This window comes from Heterocephalus glaber, unplaced genomic scaffold, assembly GCF_053883595.1.
Source record: "Heterocephalus glaber isolate CG9 unplaced genomic scaffold, H.glaber_assembly_v1.0 deba00001002, whole genome shotgun sequence".
In the NCBI taxonomy this organism is placed as follows: Eukaryota; Metazoa; Chordata; class Mammalia; order Rodentia; family Bathyergidae; genus Heterocephalus; species Heterocephalus glaber.
Genome location: NW_028258178.1, coordinates 522,981 through 545,927, shown reverse-complemented (window position 1 = coordinate 545,927; position 22,947 = coordinate 522,981). Strand labels below are relative to the sequence as shown.

General features: G+C 53.0%; 2 protein-coding genes across 8 annotated transcripts in view; both read left to right on the top strand.

Annotated features, from left to right (window-relative positions):
* The first annotated feature begins 136 nt into the window (after positions 1–136).
* Rab4b (RAB4B, member RAS oncogene family) lies at positions 137–12,250 on the top strand. 3 transcript variants are annotated; one of them, XM_087209228.1, is made up of 9 exons: positions 137–663; positions 776–1,174; positions 2,403–2,483; positions 2,729–2,843; positions 3,789–3,851; positions 3,938–4,092; positions 5,304–5,399; positions 5,490–5,620; positions 9,045–9,409. In XM_087209228.1, exons 2-8 carry the CDS (start codon positions 1,159–1,161, stop codon positions 5,603–5,605), a joined length of 642 nt encoding a protein of 213 aa, XP_087065354.1. In that variant the 5' UTR covers positions 137–663; positions 776–1,158; the 3' UTR covers positions 5,606–5,620; positions 9,045–9,409. The 3 variants fall into 3 exon arrangements, with proteins under 3 accessions (XP_087065354.1, XP_004874292.1, XP_004874291.1); XM_004874235.4 differs by lacking the exon at positions 9,045–9,409 and adding an exon at positions 11,980–12,250 and having other exon boundaries at positions 137–1,174; XM_004874234.4 differs by lacking the exon at positions 9,045–9,409 and adding an exon at positions 7,076–7,702 and having other exon boundaries at positions 137–1,174.
* Egln2 (egl-9 family hypoxia inducible factor 2) overlaps positions 12,201–22,947 on the top strand; it is a 64,102-nt gene continuing 53,355 nt past the window's right edge. For 3 of the 5 annotated variants that reach the window (XR_015450531.1, XR_015450530.1, XR_015450529.1), the window contains exons 1-3: positions 12,201–13,040; positions 17,857–17,976; positions 18,353–18,489. Coding sequence is in view for 2 of the 5 variants with exons in the window: in XM_087209225.1 (XP_087065351.1) it covers positions 12,201–13,040; positions 17,857–17,976; positions 18,353–18,489; positions 19,075–19,384 (1,407 nt within the window). In the remaining 3 variants the exon portion in view is untranslated. Of the gene's footprint in view, positions 13,041–17,856; positions 17,977–18,352; positions 18,490–18,668; positions 18,737–19,074; positions 19,692–22,947 lie in introns of those variants that run through there. The other 2 variants (XM_004874230.4, XM_087209225.1) reach the window with 2 other exon arrangements.

Below are 22,947 nucleotides of genomic sequence, written 5' to 3'. Positions count from 1 at the left end.
AGCCAATCAACCCCCTCAATGTGTTAACGTCATTGGTTGCTAGGCAGAATTTCACTTTGACCGCTTTTTGCGCTAGGTTGGTTACCCTTGGTTAGGCTCCAAAACTTTGATCTGTGATACAAGCATGGGAGAATATGTTTTAGCCTAAACAGCCCAGCTGGGTAATTGCGGTGACCTCTATAGACAGTTAGAGTATTAACTATTGGGAATTAGCCAGTAGGTCCATAAGGAGAACATAAATCCCAGCGCAGTTTTGGTATTTTGTTTGCTTTTTGTGTTTTTGAGAAAGGGTCTCGTTATGTAGCTCAGGGTGCCCTGAACTCACTGTACAGCCCAGGCTGGCATCAAACCCATGTTAATACTCCTGCCTCAGCCTCCTGAGGGCTGGGATTGCAGGCATGCCTCACCACATTCGGCTTTTTTCTTTCTTTTCTTTTTATTTTTTTTGAGACATGGTCTCGCTATGTAGTTCGGGCTGGCCTTGAACTCACTATAGCTCAGACTGGCCTCGAACTTGCGGAAGTCCTCCTGCCTCATCTTCCCAAATGCTGGGATTACAGGCGTGCACGACCAGCGTTGAGGTTTTCTTGAAGAATATCTGCAGAAGGATGTGGGAAGCAACCTGCGCATATCCTCCCGATTTTCCTCCATCCTCCCTTCAGGGTCAGAAATCGCATCCACTAGCTCAAGATCCGCCTCTCTCCCAATTCTATCAATCCTGCCTTGCCCTTTGCATTCTTTTCCCCTCCCCTAAGTCTGCTTCTACCCAATCCAGAGTCTCGACCGTGGCCCGGACTCCTGATCAGATCCGTTCCTCCGCTGGACCAAGCATCTCTGCACCACCCCTTCCCACTTGCTTCACCAATCCCTGTTACTGTCCCCGCCCCTTTTGACCCCGCCCCTCTCACGCCACCAATCCGTGCCCTTCGTCCCACCCCCTGCCGGCAGAGTTTACCAATCCTGCCCTTCAGAAAGCGTGGCTTGGTGTCCCGCAGCTCTAGCGGGTCGCGCTGGAGCTGGGGGTGGAGGCGGAAGTGGTGGCTCCGGGTCTGGGACTAGGAAGGAGCCGGGGCTGCAGCCCGAGTGGAGCGGCTGCCAGCCGAGGAGCAGGCGCGGCCGCGGCGCCATATTTCGGCCCTCTGCGGTCGCAACCGAGTCATGGCCGAGACCTACGGTGAGAGCGGTGGGCCGACGCTGGGGTCTGGGGGTCTGGGCCCAGAGGATGGGGACTCTAGGGAATGGGGGCGGGGTCTTATATCAGGGGGCGGGGCCTAAGTGGATGCTGGGAGGGGTTTCGTGAGTCTAGGGCTGAGCTTCATTGATTTGGGTGGAGCCTGAGGGTCTGGTGTGTGGGTGAAACAGATGTGGGCGGAATCGGAGGGAGTGGGTCTTGCTGGTTCAGGGCGGGCCTTGAGTGAAGAGGTGGGGCCTCATGTGTTGGGGCGGAGTCTGAGAGAATGGGGCTGGGGTGGCTCTGAATGGAGGGGTCGTTCTTGGTCCGCTAACGGTTGTGCTTGGTCCGCAAACCGCGAAGGGTGCTCTGGCCCCTTGGGCTGATTTGGCTGGAGCGGTCTGGAATAGGGTTGGGGTGGGTTGTCCTTGGATGTGGATTGGGACTTGCTGTCGAGGAATGGGGCATAAGCTTGAGAACAGGGATCAGGGATCTGGCAGAGTGTGGGAAGAAGACGTTGGGAATTGGAAAATCAATATGGATGTTCAGTACCAGGTGGGTGGGGGTCAGGGAGTCAGAGGGAGCTGCATTCATTCAACAAATACAGAAAAGCAGAGGGATCAAGTGCAAAGATCCAGAGGGGGGAACCTGTTTGTCATTTTCAAGGAACAGACTGAAGGCTAGGGACCACAGCCCAGTGGATAGTGAGAGGGTGGTAGGAGAAGTGAAGATGGACAGAGGCTAGAAAGAGGCTTTAGCAGTATACTAGCTAAGATCTTAGACTCTGGAAGCCTTTGGTCTGGATTTGAATCTGAGCTCTGCCTAGCTGTGTGACCCTGGGCAAGTTAGCCTCTCTGGCCTTGGGTTTCCTTATCTGGACAATGGGGACATTTTTACTATACCTGCCCTCTAGAGTTTTCCTGAAGATTTAAGTGAACTGTTGATATAAGTAAAGATATGTAGAACTGTGCCAAAGGCACGTGGTAGATATCTAAGAATAATCTTGGGCTTAAGGTGTAGCTCAGTGGCAGAGCACTTTGTCTGCTGTGGCATGCACAAAGCCCTAGGTCCAATCCCCAGCATTGCAGAAAAGAAAAAAAAGGTAATCTGTTACAGTTGTTATCTAAGGTATTGTTTCTACCTGTGTCTGTCTCCCTGTAACTTTTCTTGGTTTCCCTTTCTCTATATCTCTCCTTATGGGCATCCTTGATTTTGGGCCACATCTCTTCAGATTTTCTCTTCAAATTCCTGGTGATTGGCAGTGCAGGAACTGGCAAATCATGTCTCCTTCATCAGTTCATTGAGAATAAGTGTAAGTTTCTGCTACTGGTCCTGGGAACACCAAGTTGTGGACATGGGTGTGTGGTGGGGCAGGCAGGCAGCTAGTGAGGTGAGTCCAGCGAGGTGGCACGGTTCTTGCATTGGCATATGCTCTGTCTAGGTTTTCAGTCACCCCAGCAGTGAGCATGGGTTGGTAGAGACAGAGGAGGCCATGGAGCGTGGAGGTCCTCTGAGCCTCTGCATGGTCTCCTGTCTCCTTTTTCTTCTCACCCTTAGTCAAACAGGATTCCAACCACACAATTGGTGTGGAGTTTGGATCCCGAGTGGTCAACGTGGGCGGGAAGACTGTGAAGCTGCAGATTTGGGACACTGCTGGCCAGGAGCGGTTTCGGTAGGTGGGCTGGGCTCCCAAGGAGGAAGGAGAGAGAGAGACGTGTGTAGTTCCTCAGAGTGAAGACACTGAGAAGATAGAGGAAACAGAGGGAGGGAGGGAGATAAAGACTTGGTTGGGAGGTACATACAGCTAAGGAGAGAGGGAAAGAGAAAGACAGAGACAAGATAAGAGAAAGGGAGGCTTGGGACTGCAGTTATAGTTGAGTGGTACAGTGCTTGCCTAGCATGCACAGGGCCCTTAGTCCAATCCCTAGCACCTCAAAATAGGTTGGAGGGGGATCCTAAAACTGAATGAGGAGAAATTTGAAAAAGATACACATACTCAGAAAGGGAAAGAAAAAAAGAAGCTAGATGTGGTGGTGCTTGCCTGTAACTCCAGCACTCTGGGAGGCTGAGGCAGGAGCATTACAAGTTTGAGCCCAACCTGGGCAACTTAACAGCTTAGTGAGACCTTGTCTTGAATTTTAAAAATTTAAGAGAGGGGGGAGGCTGGAATTGGCATGGCAGTGCATGCCGGTAATTTCAGCCCTCAGGAGGCTGAGGCAGTAGGATCGCTGCCAGTTCGAGGGCAGGCTTGGCTACATAGTGAGTTCAAGGTCAGCCTGAACTACATAGTGAGACCCTGTCTCAAAAAAAAAAAAAAAAAAAAATATACACACCTGAGAGATAGAGAGAAAGAAATAAACCAATACAGAAATACAAAAAGGCAGGGACACAGAGAAACTCACAGACAGACAACTAAGGGAGGGAAGTAGAAATTGAGAGAAATAAAGAGGGACCACGGCAGAGAGAAATTTTGTGTCCCCCAGACTAAGCACAGGTTTTGGGGCATGGGCCAGCAGTGAAAGAGGGGCCTCCGAACCACCAGTCTCTCTCCGCAGAGGGGGGCAGTCTTGGGGCACACCCCAGCCTTGGGGGTGACTGGGTCCCCCTGGCCCCACAGGTCGGTGACACGGAGTTACTACCGAGGGGCAGCTGGAGCCCTGCTGGTGTACGACATCACCAGGTGGGTACATGGCATTGGCGGCGTGGTGGGGGCAGGGCCTGGGGCCCCTTCTCTTGGGCCACCTTCCTCGTGTGCCTCCTCCACAGCCGGGAGACGTACAACTCGCTGGCCGCCTGGCTGACGGACGCCCGTACGCTGGCCAGCCCCAACATCGTGGTCATCCTCTGTGGCAACAAGAAGGACCTGGACCCTGAACGTGAGGTCACTTTCCTGGAGGCCTCTCGCTTTGCCCAGGAGAACGGTGAGGGCCGTGCTGTGGGCCGGGTGGGGGTGGAGGGGTGGAGGGGTGGAGGGGTAGAGTGGTACGTGGTGCCCTGAACGTGGGGGTTCAGAAGACCCCCTCAAATCTGAGTGTTGAGCTGTGTGACTACACTGGTCCTCAGTTTCCTCTGCTGGAAAGTGGAGAAATGCCACAGCGTTTCTGCCTCACGGTGTGCTGGTTAGGCAGGCCATGGAAAGCCTTCAGCAGCCCCTGCCACAGAGAGGGTACGGGGTAAATGTTGGCTGGTAGGAAGTGTCTGCCACCATAGGGAGGCCGTGCTGGGTATCAGGTTAAGGTAGAGGTAGAAAACTCAGATGGCCTAGGGACTGGCACATTTTGGCAATAAGGGAGCTGGCCAGGGTGGATCTCAGGGGAACAAGCACTGGCATCAGGGGAATGGAGAGGACTGATGGGCCCTGTCAAAGGTTTGCAAACCAGCCATAGTGGTGGACGCTTGTAATCCCAGCACCCTGGGAAGCTGAGACAGGAGGATTGCAAGTGTGGGTACATCCTGGGCAACTCAATGACTTAGCCAGACCTTGTATCAAAATAAAAAATAATGAAAGGGCTGGGGCTGTACTCAGTGCAAAGGCCTTGGATTCCATTTCCAGTAACACACACATGCGCGCACACACACAGGCACACACACAGGCACACACACACACACACGAAAGCAAAGTTTGCAAGCATAAACTCATTTGAAAACAGTGTGCTTGCTGCGAGACCATCCACATCTGGTGGTTTGGATAGAGGGCTTGAATCCTGGCTCTAGTTTACCCACCAGGAGGCCTTATCTTGTAAGATGGGGGCTGTGCTAGACAGCGCCGGGCACCCAGTGATGAAGACAGCCTTGTGTTGCTCACAGTGCAGAGGGTGAGACTGAAGGTGCAGGTTCACTGACAGACAGTAACAGCCCAGAGAGGTCATGGTCACCTGGGGGAGGCAGTGGAGGCTGTGGGAGCCCAATGGAGATCCCTGACCCAGGCCAGGAGGTCCTGGAGGACATTCAGGGAGGGGTCCTGTGCACTGAGCCCAGAAGGATGAGCCAGGGGTTATGTGGGGAGGGGGACAAAATTCTCTGCAGAGCCACAGCCTGTGCAGAGGCCCCACACGAGGCCAAGGTGGCTGGAGCATTTGCAGAACCAAGTGGGAGTGGAGGACAGGGACCAACAGAGCCCCTGCCTCTCCAGAACTCATGTTTCTAGAGACAAGTGCGCTCACAGGTGAGAATGTGGAGGAGGCTTTCCTGAAGTGCGCTCGCACCATCCTCAACAAGATTGACTCAGGTGAGGCCCCACTGAGCTGCCCAATGCAGGTGGAAGGGAGGGCTCCAGGGTCTCCATGGAACTCGTCTTAAGCTCTCCCCCTGCCTGCAGGCGAGCTGGATCCGGAGAGAATGGGCTCAGGCATTCAGTATGGTGACGCCTCCCTCCGCCAGCTGCGGCAGCCTCGGAGTGCCCAGGCCGTGGCCCCTCAGCCCTGCGGCTGCTGAGACCTACAGAGCCAGGTGGGACGCTGGGGTGTTGGGGAGGCAGGGCTCGTGTTCTGGGAAGAGGGACATGGAGTGGACACAGACATGGAAAATAGGATGACCAGAAAGAGTGAAAGCAAAAGATACAAAGGAGCCATCTTCTTAGACACAGGGAGCTCACCTGCCTTTTCTGCCCCAGACCTCTCTGCCAGGCCTCGGCCCTGCACCCAATCCTCCCATCCCTAGTTGAGCACCTACTGTGTATAAGGCCCCATTCAAGGCTCTGGGGAGACAGCAGTGAGTAAAACAGATGAAAAACCCTGCCTTCCTGGAGGCACCGTTCTCTTAGGAGGAAACAGACAATAAACAAGATATGTAAATAAATCAGGCATGGTGGTGCACACCTGTAATTCCAGCACTCTGGGAGGCTGAGGCAAGAGCGTTGAAAGCTCAAGCCTAGCCTGGACAATTTAATGATGTAGTGAGACCCTGTCTCAAAATAAAAAAAAGGGAAGTGGGGCACTGAGAATGTATGTAGCTCAGTGTGGAGGCTTTGGGTTTAATCCCCAGTCTTAAAAAAAAAAGACGCAAGTAAATTATATAGTAGTTAGGATAAGAGCTTTGGAGAAAAATTAAAATTGAGTCAGGCAGGGAAGGGTGGTGTGGGTGGAGGAGTACACTTAAACAGAATGATGAGGGAGGTCTCACTGAGAAGGTGACATCTGAGCTAGGACCTGAAGGAGGGAGAGGAAGAATCGTTGGGCATCTGGGGCAGGAGCAGTCTAGGCAGAGAGAATAGCAAGTGCGAAGGCCTTGGGTGAGAGAGGTCAGGCTGGGGCAGGCACCACCTGGCATGTGTGAGGAAGACCAAGGAGGTCACTGTGGCTGCAGTGGAGGGCATGTGCATTGGGGGTTTGGCGGGACATAGTGTCTGTGGCTTTGGGGAGGACTATGGTGTAGGCTTTGGCCAGGATGGGAGCCATAGAAAGCTTCTGAGCAGAGGAGGGAGAGGATTTGATTCAAGGATTCACAAGGACCCCCTGGCTGCATACAGGGAAGAGATGGAGGAGTGGTGTTTGCTGGGACACTGGTTAAGGAGTTGCTGCCAAGTCAAGGCCGGAGAGGATGGTGGTCAGCCTGGGGTGGGCCGGAGGGGTTGAGCAGTGGATAGATTGTTTCCTGTCTGGGCTCTGTCTCCAGTCTTGTCCCATCTTGATGCAGCCAAAGGGTCTAAAACAAAAATCTGCTCCTGTCTCTCTCCTCTCTCTCCCCTGGGAGCCAACCGAAGCTGCTCAGCCTGATGTTAGACTCTCAGCAGGGAATGGCTCCTGCAGCCACCTCAGCCTCACCTCGAACCTCTCCCCACCCCTTAGGCAGCTCCTGCCACACTGAAGTTCTGTCTGTTTCTCTGTGGTGTTTGCTCACGCTATGCCTTCTGCCTAGAACACCGTTCCTTCTCTCTTTGCCCTGGTAACCCCCTTCCTCCTCCAGGAAGCCTTGTTTGTTCTTCCATGGTTCATCGAAACACCTTTCCAGGCCTACAAGACCGTGCGGGATTTGGTCCCCTCCCCACCTCTGTGGGGGAGTGTGTGTCGCCAATTCTCCCCTTGGTACCTCCCGCCCAGCCCCCTCCCAGCCATCTACAGCTCCAGGGAGGCTGTGGGGAAAAGTGGTTAGACTTTGGATCTATTTTGAAGCATGATTTCCTGATGGAATTTGAAGGGAGGCGGGGTCAAGGATAAGTTCTCTGGACAGTGCTATCTTGCCAGGCATTTGCATGTTCTGTGCCTGGGCCTTAGTTTCCTCATCTGTAAAATGGGGCCAAAAGTTGTATAGTACCTGCCTCTTATGGGTGTTGAGAATGTTAAATAAATCAATTCATGTAAAGTTCTTAGATTGGGCCCAACACTTAGTAAAGACTCAATAAGCAGGGGTGTTTATTATATTCCTTCATATCCATCTTAAAGACTCTGGGCTGTGCAGACATGGAAGATGTGTACTCTTAGCATAGAGTCTCAGTGGGTCAAATGTAGTAAGACAGTGCTTTTATGAACTGTTGACTGTACTTTTATATGTTGATCTAATACAGTCATACTCATGTATAAAACTCAAACATGTTTTTCTAGTCTCAGTAGTCTTTCTTTTTTTAAATAATTGAGATTAATACATTCACAACGGGACCATAATTTGTTTGTCTCGCTGTCAGGTAGCTCTTATTTGTTGTTGTTGATTTTTTTTTTTGGTACTGAGTACTGAACTCGGGTCCTTGCGCTTGAGAGGCAGGCGGCGAAACCACTGAGCTAAATCCCCAGCCCCTGGGCAGCTCTTATTTGAATGTGTTATAGTCCCACCATCTTGTACCACTGGTGGTGCATGCATGACTGTCCCATAGGGTGACATGGGATGGTCCCATTGGGTGGTACAGTCATACATGTACCACCAGTGGTTTATGCCAGTGGGAACATGTTAAATTCACAGAACATAAATTTAGTCATGTCAAAGCTCAGTGGCATTTAGTGCACTCACAAGGTTGTACAACTACCTCCCCTGTCTAGATCCAGAATATTTTCATTACCTTAAAAAAAAACTGCACCAAGGTCCTTAGTTTGATCCCCGGTACTGCAAAAGAAAGAAAAAAAACTGCATAACCAGTAAGCAGTCATTCTCCATTTCCCCAGCCCCTGGCAACTACTACTCTGCTTTCGGTCTCTGTTGACCAATTTTTTCTTGTTTTTAGTTAATTGAGACAGGGTCTTCTTATGTAGTCCAGACCAGCCTGAGCTTGCTTTGTAGCCCAGGGTGACCTGGGCTTTGCTTTGTAGCCCATGATCCTCCTGCCTCAGCCTCCAGAGTGTCCGGATTGCAGGCATGTGCCACTGTGCCCAGCTGACCAATATTCTTATTACATATGATGCAGTCTGACATTTTCTATTTTATTCTATTGGAATAAAAAATTATCTAAGGCCCACGAAATCATTCCCCCTTCCCATGCAATGTTGCACAGTAGAATCATCTGGAGAGCTTTAAAAGGTACTGCTACCCAAACTTACTCCAGAGATTTTGAAGTAATTTTAAGATTTTCACAAGCTTCTAGATAATGCTATATGCAATCAAAGCAAAAAGCACTAATCTATTGTGTCTCTCCAGCTTGGAAAACACTAGAAGGAGGCCTAAAGCCAGAGTGATCAGGGACATAGGACACAGAGATAAAAAAGTAGGGATATGATATTTAGACAATGAAATTGTCCTTTTACAGACTGCTCTCTGAGGTAAGCAAGCAGGGATGTACCGGGGGTGGGCGGGGGCAGACAGACAGGGACAGAGACAGAGAGAGATGCCCGGGCAATGTAGAAACTTGTAGAAGAGTTTTGGAAGGTCAGGGAGATGCCCAGAAATGAGACATAGACACCAGCTAGACAGATCCAGGACCCCTCCAGGTCACTATACCCTTCTCTTTCAGCTCATCTGATCTCCAGGACCAGCCCTGGCCTTCTGGCTGGGGCCCAGACCCAGGCCCCAGGAGGCTGTGCCCCAACCTGCCCCAGCCCCAGAGAAGTGTCCCGCCACCTGTCCTCCTTCCCTGGCCAGGTGGGGCCTGGCTTTGGGGCAAGACTGAGTCACAGGGAAGGGGGAACCCATACCTGCAGCTGCTCCTTCTGTCTTGGCTAACCTCCGTCCCCCCAGTCATACCCCAAGAGTTCTCAAAGCCTGAGACCAGGACCATTTGGCCCCACCTTGCCCTGCTGTTTCGAGTACGTGTTATTTATTACCTGGAGGCCTGTCCCATCCTAACTCCTCCCCCATAAAGCATTGTTTACACCTGTGTTTTGGCCTTTGTCATTTTGGGATGCTGGGGAGAAGTCCCTGATGGAAGAATCATGGGTCCTGGTGTGGGGACACCTTGAGGATACACCATAGTTCAGGTGTCTAATTTGTGGAGGTAGTTTGTCATTGTGTGGACACTGTGACCTAGGTGCTTGAGACTTACATGCGTGACACTTATGTCCCTGTGTTTGTGTCATGTGTATGAGTCTTTCCAGTACCTGTGCGTGGGACTGTGTCTGTTGGAACGTGTGAAACTGTTGCGTGTGAGTTCTCTGTCCTTGGTGATTGTGTTGGTGAGGCTGTTGTGTGTACACCAAGGCCGAGGAAGGGGAATCTGGGCCTGTGAGTGAGTGCTAGGCCTGTGCCTGCTTTGACCTACACATGTCTGAACTCAAGAGACTCGGGGAGTGGCTCACTGCTGTGGTGTGTTCCTGTGCACTTGCGTCCCCGATGCCTGTGTGTGTTTTGGTGTAAATTTGCCTCCTTTTATTCAGAGTGTATGACCGTGTGCCCTCTGTGAGCCCTTCAGGGCTGTGGACCTTTGGCAAGCCCTGAATTTTGTACATACTTGAGAAGGGTGTGGACTGCCTTGTGCGCAGGTGAATTGCTGGTGCCTTCATGTGGCTTGCCAAGAACAGGTGCAGCCCCTAGGGCACCATCCTAGCTGCTCTCCCATCAAGTCAGCCAAGTCAGCAGTATCCAGACCCCAAAAGATGCTTGAGCCCAGCCTCACCCTGCTTTCCCTGGTCATAGGTGGAGGGGGTGGGACATTCAAAATGACCTTACAGACCTCAGAGGCAGGAAGGGTGGCCCAATGTTCCGAGAGACTGGACTGTTCACTCAGATGTCTTCTCTGCATAGCTGTCCTAGGTTGCTTTATTCTGACTCCTGTGCTTGTCCTGAGGGGGAGGCTGGGCAGGTCATGCAGATATGACATATTTGCACATCTGTTCCAGTGGCCCCTTCTCTTCAGAACATACCACACTCTTCCTCTCCATTATAAAATGTGGTCATGTAAATCACTGAAGTGCCATTTCACACGCATTTTCCGACTGGCCTGGCCGTTTCTCAATATCCCTGTTTTGGATTGTGAGGATTTCCCTATGTAAATAAATAATTTGCATGTCATTCCGCAACCCAGAGGCTAGTCGTTCAGCAGCCTTATCCTAAGGGTGGGTCTTTCCATGTAAATAATCTCATTTGCATGCCCCTCCTACGGCCGCTGGTTTAACCCTTAGACACGCCTCTTCCCTGATCCATTTAACTACCTTCATCCGGCCGGGCAAAAGAGGCGGGGTGAGGAATGCAAATAAGCCTCGCGCTGGCGATGGGCCCACTTTTCCTTTCTTGGGAGGGGTGTTCTGAAAATTTTCGCCCCGCCCTATGCCGTTCGCGCCTGCGCAGGCTTCGTCTCGGTCCGGCGGACGCGGTCACGTGCCCACCGGGCGAGGCGGGGGCGGGGCGTCGCGGGTGGTGGGGGCGGGGTATGGCGTGCTGTGCGGCGCAAGGCGGCTGGCATAAACGGCGGCGCCGAGGCCGGAGAAAAAGCTCGGTGAGGTGGTCGCAGGAACGGAAGGGGACAGGGAGGCGAAGGATCCGAGTCGGGACGCTAGCCTGCTCCGAATGTGATGTGGGGCTGCGTGGGGGCACGCGGTGGCGGACTGTGGCGACCCGGGGGACAGGGTGGGGGAGGAAGCGCGCTGCGGGCTCGCCGGGTGCAGGCCACGGGGGGGGGCGGGGCGGCGGGCAGCGCGCGCCCGGGGGAGGGGCTTAGGTCCGGGACATCCCTAGGCCCGGCCTCTCGCCCGCTGTGCTGGAGGGGGCCTTGGGTCCGCGCGGCAGGGGCTTGGGAGTGGGGCGCCTTCTCACTGGTCCTGTTGGCCCGTGCGCCAGCCCCTAGCCTTTCCCTCGGTAACCGTGGACCCTCCTCTCGGGCCCCCTTCCGCCTGTCCATCTGACTCCGGACCTCCCTTCCGTCTGGGTGTGTGTCCGCCCCCGGGAGGCTTCCTCCGCTTGGCCGCGGGTCTACCCTACCACCCTGTTGGTTCTGACCGCCTCAGGCCTTCCCTCCCCGTTTCCCTCTGGTCTGTTTTTCTGTCTCTGGGGGCCACATTCTCTTTGTCTGTGGACTCCCGAGTTTCCTCTGCCTCCTGATCCCTCCCAGCTCAGACTTTTTTCGTATCCCCCATTCCCTTTTTGTAGATCCCCACTTTTCTGTGTCTCGCTCGAGCCCCCAGGCACATCTCTTACTCTTCACACCCCTACACCATTTGTTTTCTACCCCAGCCCCCCTTCGTCTTCTCTGTGGTTACTTTTCTCCCCTCCCCCCAAACTACTGTTCTTTGTTTTTGGGCATCTACCTCGTTTCTTTCTTCTGGCTCTTACCCTTCACTGCCCTTTGCTTGTCAGCCGTACCCCTTTAAATTCTCAGCGTCGTCTCCCTCACTTGGCCTCAGGTTGTTCGGGGTCACTGAGGCCTAGTGTATCCTGGTCATCTTTTATCTGTCTGTTCCCTAGCTTGCCTGTTTCTAGCTGTTCTCACATCCCTTTTTCTCTTCCTTTCCCTCCAGCAACCCTAAGCATCTAGAGACAACAGTGAATTTGGGCACCAGCAAGCATCCCTAGGGCACAAGAGGAGTTCCTACTGCCTCACCCTGCCCTGCACCAGGCCAAGCAATCCCCAGCTGTATCAAGTGGAGGAGGAGGAGGAGGAGGAGGAGGAGGAGGAGCTGGGTGTCACCATGGGCCCAGGCCGTGCCCTCCATGCCCGGGGGATGAAGACATTGCTGCCATGGACAGCCCGTGCCAGCCGCAGTCCCTGAATCAGTCTCTCCCTCAGTTGCCGGTGTCTTTGTCTGAGTCCTTGGAGCCCAGCCAGCCCAGGATGGGGGTGGAGAGTTACCTGCCCAGTCCCCTGCTCCCCTCCTGCCACCGTCCAGGAGTGCCTGGTGAAGCCTCGGCAGGGAGTGGGACCCTCAGAGCCACAGCCACCTCCACCACTGCCAGTCCCCTGCGGGAGGGCTTTGGTGGGCAGGATGGTGGCGAGCTGTGGGCACTGCAGAGTGAGGGTGCTGCAGCACTGGTCACCAAGGAGTGCCAGCGACTGGCAGCCCAGGGTGCCCAGCCTGAGGCCCCAAAACGGAAGTGGGCAGAGGATGGTGGGGATGCCCCTTCACCTGCCAAACGGTCTTGGGCCAGGCGAGAGAACCAGGAGGCAGAGGGGGAGGGTGGCATGGGCAGGGGCAGCAGCAGTAGCCGTAGTGGCGAAGTGGGTGCTAGGCTGAGGGCAGAAGCCCTGCCTTCTGCACCTGAGCGCCTGGCCCTGGACTATATTGTGCCTTGCATGCGGTACTACGGCATCTGTGTCAAGGACAATTTCTTAGGAGCAGCACTGGGTGGCCGTGTGCTGGCTGAGGTGGAGGCCCTGAGGTGGGGTGGGCGCCTGCGTGATGGGCAGCTAGTGAGCCAACGTGCTATCCCGCCACGTAGCATTCGTGGGGACCAGATTGCCTGGGTAGAAGGTCACGAGCCAGGCTGCTGGAGCATTGGTGCCCTCATGGCCCATGTGGACACTGTAATCCGCCATTGTGCTGGGCGGCTGGGCAATTACGTCATCAACGGGCGCACCAAGGTAAGGCTTGGTGGGGGCCTTCTATGGAGGGGAGGTCAGTAGCACTTTATTTTATTTTATTTTATTTTATTTTTTTTTTGAGACAAGATCTTGTTTTATAGTTAAGGCTGCCCTTGAACTCACTATGTAGTCCAGGCTGCTCTTGAATTCATAGTGATCCTCCTGCCTCAGCCTCCTGAGTGTTGGGATTACAGACAGCACCACAAAGCCTGGCCGTAGCACATTTTGTTTGTTGAGTATCTAGTGCTCTGATAAGAGTTGCATTGGCTTCTGTGTCCACAAAAGGGTTTAGGCAGCTGTAGCTGAGGGGTTCATGTATCTGTGGGGGTTCTGGGGAGGGAGTCTATCTTCTCTGTGGGCCTTGATTTATGCACCTGTAAATCAGAAGTTTATCCTGGAACCACTGTGGCTCTTCACCTTTCAGGAGTCCTTTTGGAGAGCCTGGTGAGAGCTACTGACCCAGCCCCACACTTGTGCATGGGTCATGGTAGGATTCTTGGCTCCAGGTATTTGTTTAGGAACCCCAGATTGAGCAGTCAGTGTAGACAGGCAAATGTTTTGGTCTTTGTCCATCTCTGTTCTTGCCTTCCCTGTTTCCCTATCCTCCCATCTGTCTATGTTCACAGGCGTGTGAACAGGATAGGTAATATCCTGTTTCTAAGGTTGGAAACTTGAAGGTGGAGGGAAAGGGTGGTAGTGGTGAGGTGATCCCAAAGCTCAGGAGGTAGGTGCTCCCTGCCTGCCATCTTGAGCATCTGTCCTGGACTACATTTTTTCCTGGTGGGCCTGTTATAGCATCTGCATTGAAGATGGTGGCAACGGTTTTTTTGTTTTTTTTTGGTACTGGGGATCGAACTTGGGTCCTTACACTTGCGCAGCAGGCGGCGAAACCAATGAGCTAAATCCCCGGCCTGGCAACGGTTGTTTACCTGCTGGCCCAGCTAGAGTTTTTGTTCTCATCTTTCCCACCCCTCCTGGTCCTAGTCCTTGTCTTCCATTTTTCTGTCCTATTTGTCACCTCATTCCCTCTTATGTTCTTGTTTGTCTCTTCCTTTGTGTCTCTTCCTTTTGTGTGTCTCTTAATACCCTCACCCCAGCCATAGGGTTGTAATTCTTCATTTCTGTTTGGAGTCTGGGCCTTTTTGAGATTTTGCAAAAAGCTGTAGACCCTCTTGTAAACAAAGGGTTCATTTTGTTGGTGTTCACGGGCAATTGTCAGGGCCTCACAGACCCCCAGCTGTCCCAAGAACTAGGGCTGGGAGCCCTGTATAGGTCCACAGAAACTTTCCAGCCTGCTGACATGATCATTCTCTTCATGGGAATGGTTGAGTTCATGGAATCATTTGGACAAGGCTTGTGGGAATGCCTGCTGCTCAGTACATGATGCCTAGCTGATGGCACTGGCTGGGTTCTGTCCTGTGAGCTGAAGGCTGTGCTCCTGGTGTCCCCTCCTCCTCAGGTGCCGTCTCAAGTTTTGCATCCATGCAGCTTTTCCTCTCAGACTGAAGCTGGCCTGGGGACCAAGGCTTCCCCAGTGCCCAAGCCTATTTCCTCCCCATCCCAGCTGTAATTTGGCCTACTTCCCTCTCCCTCCTGTTACTTCATAGCTGGTGAGCCAGAGCTGGCCCCTCCCTGGCTTGGCTCCTCTGCAGACAAGATCAGTGTGGCCTCTGGCTCAATTGTTCAACTCTGGTGTTGGTCCTCCATGAGGAGGGAAATTAGGGAACTCCAGAAGAGCCGAGTGGCCTAAGGTGATACAGCACTGAGCCTGTTTGCTTATCCACAGAATAGGAAAACTAGGTTTAAGTCCCCAACTAGTTTGTGGTAGCTTTGGGAGGGAAGGTTGAAACAGATGGCTTCCCCTTTGGGGCTTCTGGTTCCTATCTAGGTGTTGTTATGGATAAGACCCAGTCTAAAATTGAGGAGGGGGGAGTTGTTGGGTTTTTAAAGCCCTCGGTTGCCGCTACTTACCTGGGGAAGTAAGAACAGGCCAGGCTGGATGGGGAAGGGAGGAAAAGAGCCAGTCCAGTCACTGGAGTTCCTCTCTAGCAACTCCAGGCTCCAGTGTCTCAAGAGCAGTGTTCTGGGCTTCTCCCTGGATTCTGGAGTGTGGCTGGTGCTGGTGCTGAGGGTGGGTAGAGGCAGTGGCAGTGGAGAGCGCCACCAGTGTGGTGACTACCAGCAGTGACCTTGCTGCTCAGTCATTCCTGAATGGTGTTCTTCTGTTGTACCTTCCCTCCTTTCCCTGGTTCCTCTGCTCAGTTGACCTGGAGCTGAGTGTTCACTCCTGGTGGTGTCAAGGGCTACCAGAGGGGACACCAAAGAGGGTCCAGCTCACTTGATTTACCCCTTTATGGGCAGCTTGGATGAGTCTCTGGCTTCTGAGGGATGTGTGTGTATGTGTGCATGTGTATGGGTGATAGGGCTCTTGGCATGTTGTCATCAGTAACCTCTATAGTGTTCTGCCTCTTGATTCCACCTGCCTGTTTGCTGAGGTGGGAGGGCTAGAGAGCAAGTTCCCTTGCCCCTCTGCCTGTTGTTCCTATGGCTGAGGCTTTCCCTCCTGGGATGGGGTTCAGAGGCGTGCTCTCAGTCAGCAGATATGCACTGGGCACCTGGGAGACAGGCCTGGGCCCAGGGGCTTTGATGAGCCTGTTTTTGAGACCAGTGGTGGGTAAACAGGTGCCTCACGTTGAGAGCAATGGAGTAGACAACTAGAGGTCTTAAAGTGACTCTTGACCTGAGTCCTCATAATGAGAACAGGGGAAAGAGTGTCCCAGGTAGGTTCGTAGACTGTGAGGTGAGAATGAGGTCTGTTGAGCCTTAGAGCAGAGTGATGAGGGGCAGAGTGAGGTTGTGGCCTTGTATGTGATGACTGGGAAATTGTATTTTCTTGGGGTACTTTGAAAACCTGGAGAAAAGGGCCTGTGGCTGCTTTGTGGGGATGGATTGTGGGGGGAAGAGGGTGTACACTACCCTTCACATGTCCATCCATGTGCAGAGCCAGTGTGATCTGTGATTGGAGTCCCTGCTGGGGAGGCTTTTTCCTTCTCTAATCGGTGACTCATTGATTGCAGGCCACTAGGGCCATGGCCACATTCTTTCTCTGAGTGCCATCCCATCTTCAGGGAGTGATGAGAACAAAGTTTTCCCCTTCTGAACCTCAGGGTGTAGGGGCGGCGGTTTTCCTTGTGGGCCTTCTCACATTGTATCCTGATGCTGCTGGAGAGGTCAGCCCTCCACTGCTGGGTGGTCTTGGTTAGTGCCAGTCTCCTGGCCTCTTTCCTGGGTCAGCTTCTGGAGTGGATCAGGTACACATGCTTGATGCAAAAGCAGTTTAACATCCATATAAGGGTGAACCCTGGTAATAATGCAATGAGAGGGAACCTGGGAGGAGGATGAAGGATTGAATCAGTCTGTCCTGCCTTGGAATGCTTGGCAAGACTCCTGTTTTGGGAGCATACGCTGATCTGTTTGATCATGAATGTTTATGATGGGCCTGTCCTGCTGGGCCAGGCCTGTGGGTGTAGCTGAGCATTGCTGGGAAGCCCTGGGTAGCAGGATCAAGACAGGTGGTCCTCGACGGGGGAGAAGCTGAACGGTCCTCGTGCTGGCTAATTGTCCTATTTGCCTAGTACCTCATCGATCCCTCCCAGTGGGTTTGGGCACAGAGTGGGACAGGGACTTCTCTTTCTTTTAATGGTTTCAACTTGTGTTGTCATGTGGCAGTTTCTCTGCTGGGTGTCATCCCAGACATTTTCTATCTTGTTCAGTTTCCACAACAACCTGTGAAGTAGTGTTAGTTGCTTCCTATGGGTGAAGAGCCTGAGGCAGCGAAATTTAGTCACTTCCCCAATGTCACATCTCATGTGGCAGCACTAAGGGCTAGGTCTCAGCTCCTTTTCCATAGAATTGGATCTGCAAAAGTGACTGAGTCCTTTCTTTTACACCACAGCCACCTTTCTGTTACCTGGTGGTGACAAACATCTCAAGGCCCTCAGGCAGCATGGTCAGGGATGGGCTGGGGAGTGGCAGTGTCAGAGTAAACAAGAACTCTGAAGCCAAGACCTGGACCTGGAGTGAGTCCTACCTGTTAGACCTGTAGTGGTCTGGAACTTCCAAAGTTATATTCTCAGAGGGCTTAATGCTACTGCTGCAAACCTGTTTGTTAGTCCCATTCTTCAGTTGCAGTAGTTGAGGCCCATTCAGGTGATGTGACTGTCCAGAGTTACCAGCAAGCTTGGAATTGGAATTAGATCACTTTCTGTTAGACTTTAGGTTTGGTTCCTGTTCATGTGTATGGGACAGATCACTTATTTAGCTAGATTCTTTGTAGTCAAGGGTAGAAGTTCTCAACGTAGCAGTGCCCAACAGTAGAATTTATCTGGAGAACCTATAAACAACCCAGGTACTAGGTTAGTCCAAGCCCAGTCCATGAGAACATTTGTTGTGAGGTGGGCCTAGGCCTCAGTGTCCACAGCCAAGGGGGAGAACCCTGGCCTAGGGCAGTGAGGCCATGGATTACACACCAGAAAATGCTTAAATTGGTGTCTGGTCCACTGAAATGTCTGAGGTAGAATTTGGAGCTCATCCAGAGGTGGCTTGTCCTGGGTGTTGTAGAAAGTGGGTTGGCCCTGAAACTGAGGTTTCTAATGGACCTGGGCTTGGAGTTTTGGCTGAAATATAAGAATGTCTGTTGGGGTTTTGAGCCCCAGGACGCTCAAGAAATCAAAGGGAAGACGACAGAAAGGGGTGAGCAAGGGGTAATAACTGCTTCCTGGCCTCAGTAAACCTTACCTTCCTCCATCTCTGCCAGGCCATGGTGGCGTGTTACCCAGGCAGCGGACTGGGGTACGTGAGGCATGTTGACAATCCCCACGGCGATGGGCGCTGCATCACCTGTATCTATTACCTGAATCAGAACTGGGATGTTAAGGTAGAGTGTGGAGGTAGGGCGGTGTGCATCCACTCCATTCTTCTTGGCTCACATTCTACCCTATTCCTGTTCTCAGCCCTTGGGGGGTGGTTTTGACAGTCTGGGTCCTTCCTGTTAAATGGCACCTTCTCTGTAGCTGGCTGTGTGGTGAGAACTCTCTGGGAGTGGCCTTGGCTGCTTATGAACACACTCCCCCTTTTCCTGTCTTTAGTAGCTTCCTGCCCATCTCCATGGTAATGCATACTCTGGGCTGTCATTCAAGAGCTGGATGGTGGGAGGGAGTGATGTGTGCTGCACCCCCTGGTGGACACCTAGGCACAATGCAAGGTGCTGCTCCAGGCTGAGCAGCCAGCTCTGTCTTCTGGCCTGTCTCCAGGTGCATGGTGGCCTGCTGCAGATCTTCCCTGAGGGCCGGCCTGTGGTAGCCAACATCGAGCCACTCTTTGACCGGTTGCTTATTTTCTGGTCTGACCGAAGGAACCCTCATGAAGTGAAGCCAGCCTATGGCACCAGGTATGACCCATACTTCTGGGGATGTGCTCAGGTGCTCCCCCTGTGCCTCTAGAGTGATGAAATGCTGACGGCCTAGGTGGGCACAGAACAAGGTGGCTCAAAAGGGTGGGTGGACTGAGTCATTATTGAGATGGTGACGGGAATTGGAGAAAACTCATCCCAGCTGCCCTGGTTCCCAGGTACGCCATCACTGTCTGGTATTTTGATGCCAAGGAGCGGGCAGCAGCCAAAGACAAATATCAGCTAGGTATCTGCTTCTTCCTGCCTTGTATCCCTCCCTACTTCCTGTATTCCAACAGGCATTAAGCCACCTATCCACCTCATTGTAACACCCCCCTCCCTTATCTAACCCTGGGCCTTGTGCCTGCTAGGCAAGCACTATACCGCTGAGCTACATCCTCAAGCCCCTTAGCAGTTTCTTAGTCCTACCACTCACTCATCCTCATTTCTTCCTAGCCAGCTTCCTTTCCTTGTACCCCCCACCAAGAGCCCCATTTCTTCCCGATCCTCTCCCCATTTTCCCAGGTTTCCTTTGGCCTCTTTGTCCCTTCCCTGATGACACATTCTCCTGCCTCTCGCCCTCAGCATCTGGACAGAAAGGTGTCCAGGTACCTGTATCACAGCCAACAACGCCCACCTAGTGGCCAGCCCCAGAGCTGCATGGACCGACTGCTCACTCGACTTCAGGAGAGCCCGGGGCCCTCTCAGCAGCCTGCCAGTCTGGGTGCCTGCTCCTTTCCTGCCTCTGCTGCTGTTTCTGGCTTGCCTCTGTCCCACCTGGTGTGGACGGCTCTGGGCTTTGATGGGGACCAAGGAGGAGAGACCTCTGCTGCCCCATGAGTGGGGCTGGGTTGTGACATGGGCAGTAGCCAGTGTTGGGGACCACCTTTACTGAAGCTGAGAGCTTGTGTTCTGTCCTGTCTGGTCCTTACCCCACTGGGTATGGAGATCTGGGAGGCAGGATTTGGAGTTGAGGTGAGTCATGGCCTCTTGCTGGCAAAGGTTTGGGGTTGGAGAGGAGTAGCCCCAAGGCCCCACCAACCCAACTCCTCCAGCCTGGAATGTGAAGTGACTCCCTAACCCCTTTGGCTATGGCACCTTTCAGACAGGGCCCCTGCTGCTTGGGCAGAGTGAGGTCCTGGGAGGATCGTGGGTGTGAAAGTCCTGTCAGCCAAGAAATAAAAGTTTACCTCAAAGCTGCACACAGCTGACTGCCTGTCTATAATGAGACCTCCTCCGTCTGCTGTATGGGGCCTTTAAGGGGTTAAGGAGATCTTGGCCTGTGAAACTTGCCTTGGCTGAACTCAGTGGGCCACCAGGCAGAGCTGGAAGGCTGGAGGGACGTTGCATAGGCCAGGGCACGGGGCAGTGAGGTTATTGGTGGGGCTCCTCACAGGGAACAGGTAGAACTTTTGCAGGTTGACTGTAAAGAAGATGAGATCTCCAAGGAGGCCAGGCCTGCCTCTGGGCACATCTGCTCTTTGGGGGATGTGGGTACATGGTGAGCCCCTAGATGTTCCCCAGGGCCAGTCCAGGTTGGCCCCCTCCCTGTGGGCCTGGAAGTCACAGGAAGTTGGTGGGGTTGAAGGAAACCGGATCTTTGAATTGAAGGGGAGGGGTCTCAGTGCAAAGATGAAACCTGGGGAATCCTGAAGATTGTACAGCTCAGTACAAGGCCCATTGTATTTGTTTTGAGATAGGGTCTTGGTATGTTGCCCAGACTGGCCTTCATGGGCACTGGAGCAGAATGAGAAGCCCGTAATGCAGGTGGTTCTTGAGTCACCTAAGAAGAGGTCTTGTGTTGTCATCACTGGCATCTTTTGGAAGTAGCTTGCTGGGTCCTCCTGGTTCTGCAGGTAGAGAGCTGCTTCCAGTTCTGGTTATCTCCTGGTGGGCAGCAGGGATTGTATGGAAGGTATTGGGGACCTGCACAAGGAAGCAGTTGATGAAATTGTGGATCTCTTTGGACTACCACGCCTGCTGGTGCTGCCAGATTTGCTCAGACATGAAGACTTGGAGGTCTTTGAGATTTTCAGTGATGCAGCCCCAGAACGCAGTCCAGGAGGGAGGGGGAAGTGGGAAACATTTGGGGAAGCAATTTTAATAGGGTCTTGAGCAAAGTTGCCAAGCCTTGGTTTCCCAATGGGGAGACTGGGTCATGACTTTGTGGGTTTTAGAATCCTTTTTGAAGATTTTTTTTTGAGACAGTTTTGCTATGTGGATCAGGCTAACCTTGAACTCACTGTATAGACCAGGCAGGCTGACTTGAAACTCACATGGAACCTTCTGCCTCAGCTTCCTGAGTGCTGGAATTACAGGCAGGTGCCACCATGTGTGGCCCATTCAAGAATCTTTTTTTTTTTTTTCCCCCCTCCACCATTCAAGAATCTTAAGACCCATTCTAACGGTCCATTGTGGGCAGGGTTGTATGCTCAGATTTATCATACAAAGGTTGTGCACATTTAGGAGAGGTTGGAGCCAATTCTCACCCCATTTGGAATGGATGATGTGGAAATTGTCACTTAAGGGCTTCACAGCCGTGTGTGGTGGTGCACACGTGTGAGGCAGGAGGATAGGATTGCTGCAAGTTTGAGACCAGCCTTAACTACATAGCAAGACCCTGTCTCCCCCCCCCCCAAAAAAAAAATCAGAGTCTTAGGAACTCCAGGTACCCATTGCTGTACTGGTTCCGAAGACTGTGGAATAGATTACATTGTATATAGTACCAGGAAGTTTGAGGACAACCTCAACTCCATAGTGAGACCCATCCAGAAAGCACCCAGTCACTGGCTGCACACTTTTTAGGGTCTTGAACTCTAGGGAACTCCAGGAGTCTCCTTCCTCTCAGTCCTTCACTTTGTTTCTTTCCCAGACTCCTTAGTTACCCGCCTTGGTCTTACCCAACACATTGAGCCCACCTTTGCTGGTCCTACTCTCTCACCTGTGTCTGCTCTTTAAAACTTTGACTCTAGGCTGTTCTTTCCTTCTGTCTTTGCCATAAACCTCAGTTGGGCCCCTCCACTTTAGCTCTGCCTCACCGTTTGCCCTTGGTGGCTTTGAATTCTCTGTTAGGCCTTACCCCATATTCCCGGCTCCACTCTATCTGTCCAAACTGGCAGGTCTGAGTCCTTGCTTCCATCTCATAGGCCTCACCAACTCCATGTAAGGAAATGTTCCCAAACTGCTGAGCCCCAGCGGCCAGAGAAGGTATCTGTGTGTAGTACTAATGCATCCTGTAGCTTTGAACATTGCTGCAGCATGTGGTCCCAGCCACACTGAATGTGGTGCCAGCAGTGGGAGAGCTGTGAGGAGCTGGTGTGCAGAAGGACCTGGTCCAAGCTCCAGATCCCCTCCTCCACAGCCTTCATCCTCCTTTTCCCTGGGACCTGTGAGTCCAGGCCCCTGGCCTCAGCTGTCTTCATTCAGTGAACTAGGAGTTTTAACCTGCAACCCTACTTGGACGTGCCCGAAATTCTGTTTCCCCATCTACTTCCGGGGCTGCCTCCAAGAGTGCAGGGTTCAGGCTCCCAGACATCAGCGGCAGCGAGTTCCCCTGCCCTGGGAGCCTTGGGCAAGGGAGTGAGCTGCTTCTGAGTGCCTTAGCCCAGCCCAGGACACAAGCAGGAGCACTAGAAGCTGCAGCAGCCACGCTCAAATCATTGTGCCTGAGAGCCTCCATGCTGGTGTCCCTTACCATGATTTGATTTCTGTGGGATTTTGGGTTGGAGCAGGGGTGAAAACCTAGTGTGGGAAGGGTGAGTGCCTGTGAGCTGCCCATCCCTGAACAAGTCCCTACCTGACCCCCCAGGCCTGTCGCTTCTGGGCCCTGGCTCCCCTGGCTTTGCATGTCCATGTGCACGCGAGTGCCTGACATTTTCACGCCAGCTCACTTGGCCAGGTGCGCCCTCCTGAGCCCGGAGTACCTTGGGGCCCATCTTAGTCTGAGTGTGTAATCCCTTCATCACCTCTGGCCTGTGCCCCTGAATGACCTATCTTGTACCTCTGATTCCCGAATATGCTTAGAAAGGTACTTTGGCCTAGCACTCACATGCCCAGAGCCCTCGCTACTTCTGTTGCTCTTGGTACCCTGTATGGTACACCTGTCTCCTTGATGGTTGCACGCATGTCTCCTGGCCCGGGCCCATCAGCGTAGAACTTCAGTGCCTCTCCTGTGCTGGATGCATTCTCATACCCCAAGCCAGCTGTACCTCTGCTTATGCTCTGCCCAGAACTGCCATCTCTGATCTCAAGGCTGTGGCTCCCAGGTGCCCCCACTCGTCCTGTGAACCTGCTGCTGGACTCTGGCCTCCAGACCCCCAAGTTTCTCAGTAGGCACCCCTACCTGAGGCCAGGTCACGATGGACAGACATCCCTCATTTTCGCCTTGCCATTAAGGGCACAGGGTGGAGGGGATGCAGGCATGCATGGGCGGGGCTGAGTCAGTACTAAGACTGCTTC

What these genes read in the sequence shown, in the direction of transcription:
- Rab4b (XM_004874235.4), top strand. An exon ending in CTGGTGTACGACATCACCAG is followed by an intron (nt 3,852 to 3,937) that starts GTGGGTACATGG and finishes CCTCCTCCACAG; the next exon opens with CCGGGAGACGTACAACTCGC. An exon ending in CCTCAACAAGATTGACTCAG is followed by an intron (nt 5,400 to 5,489) that starts GTGAGGCCCCAC and finishes CCCTGCCTGCAG; the next exon opens with GCGAGCTGGATCCGGAGAGA.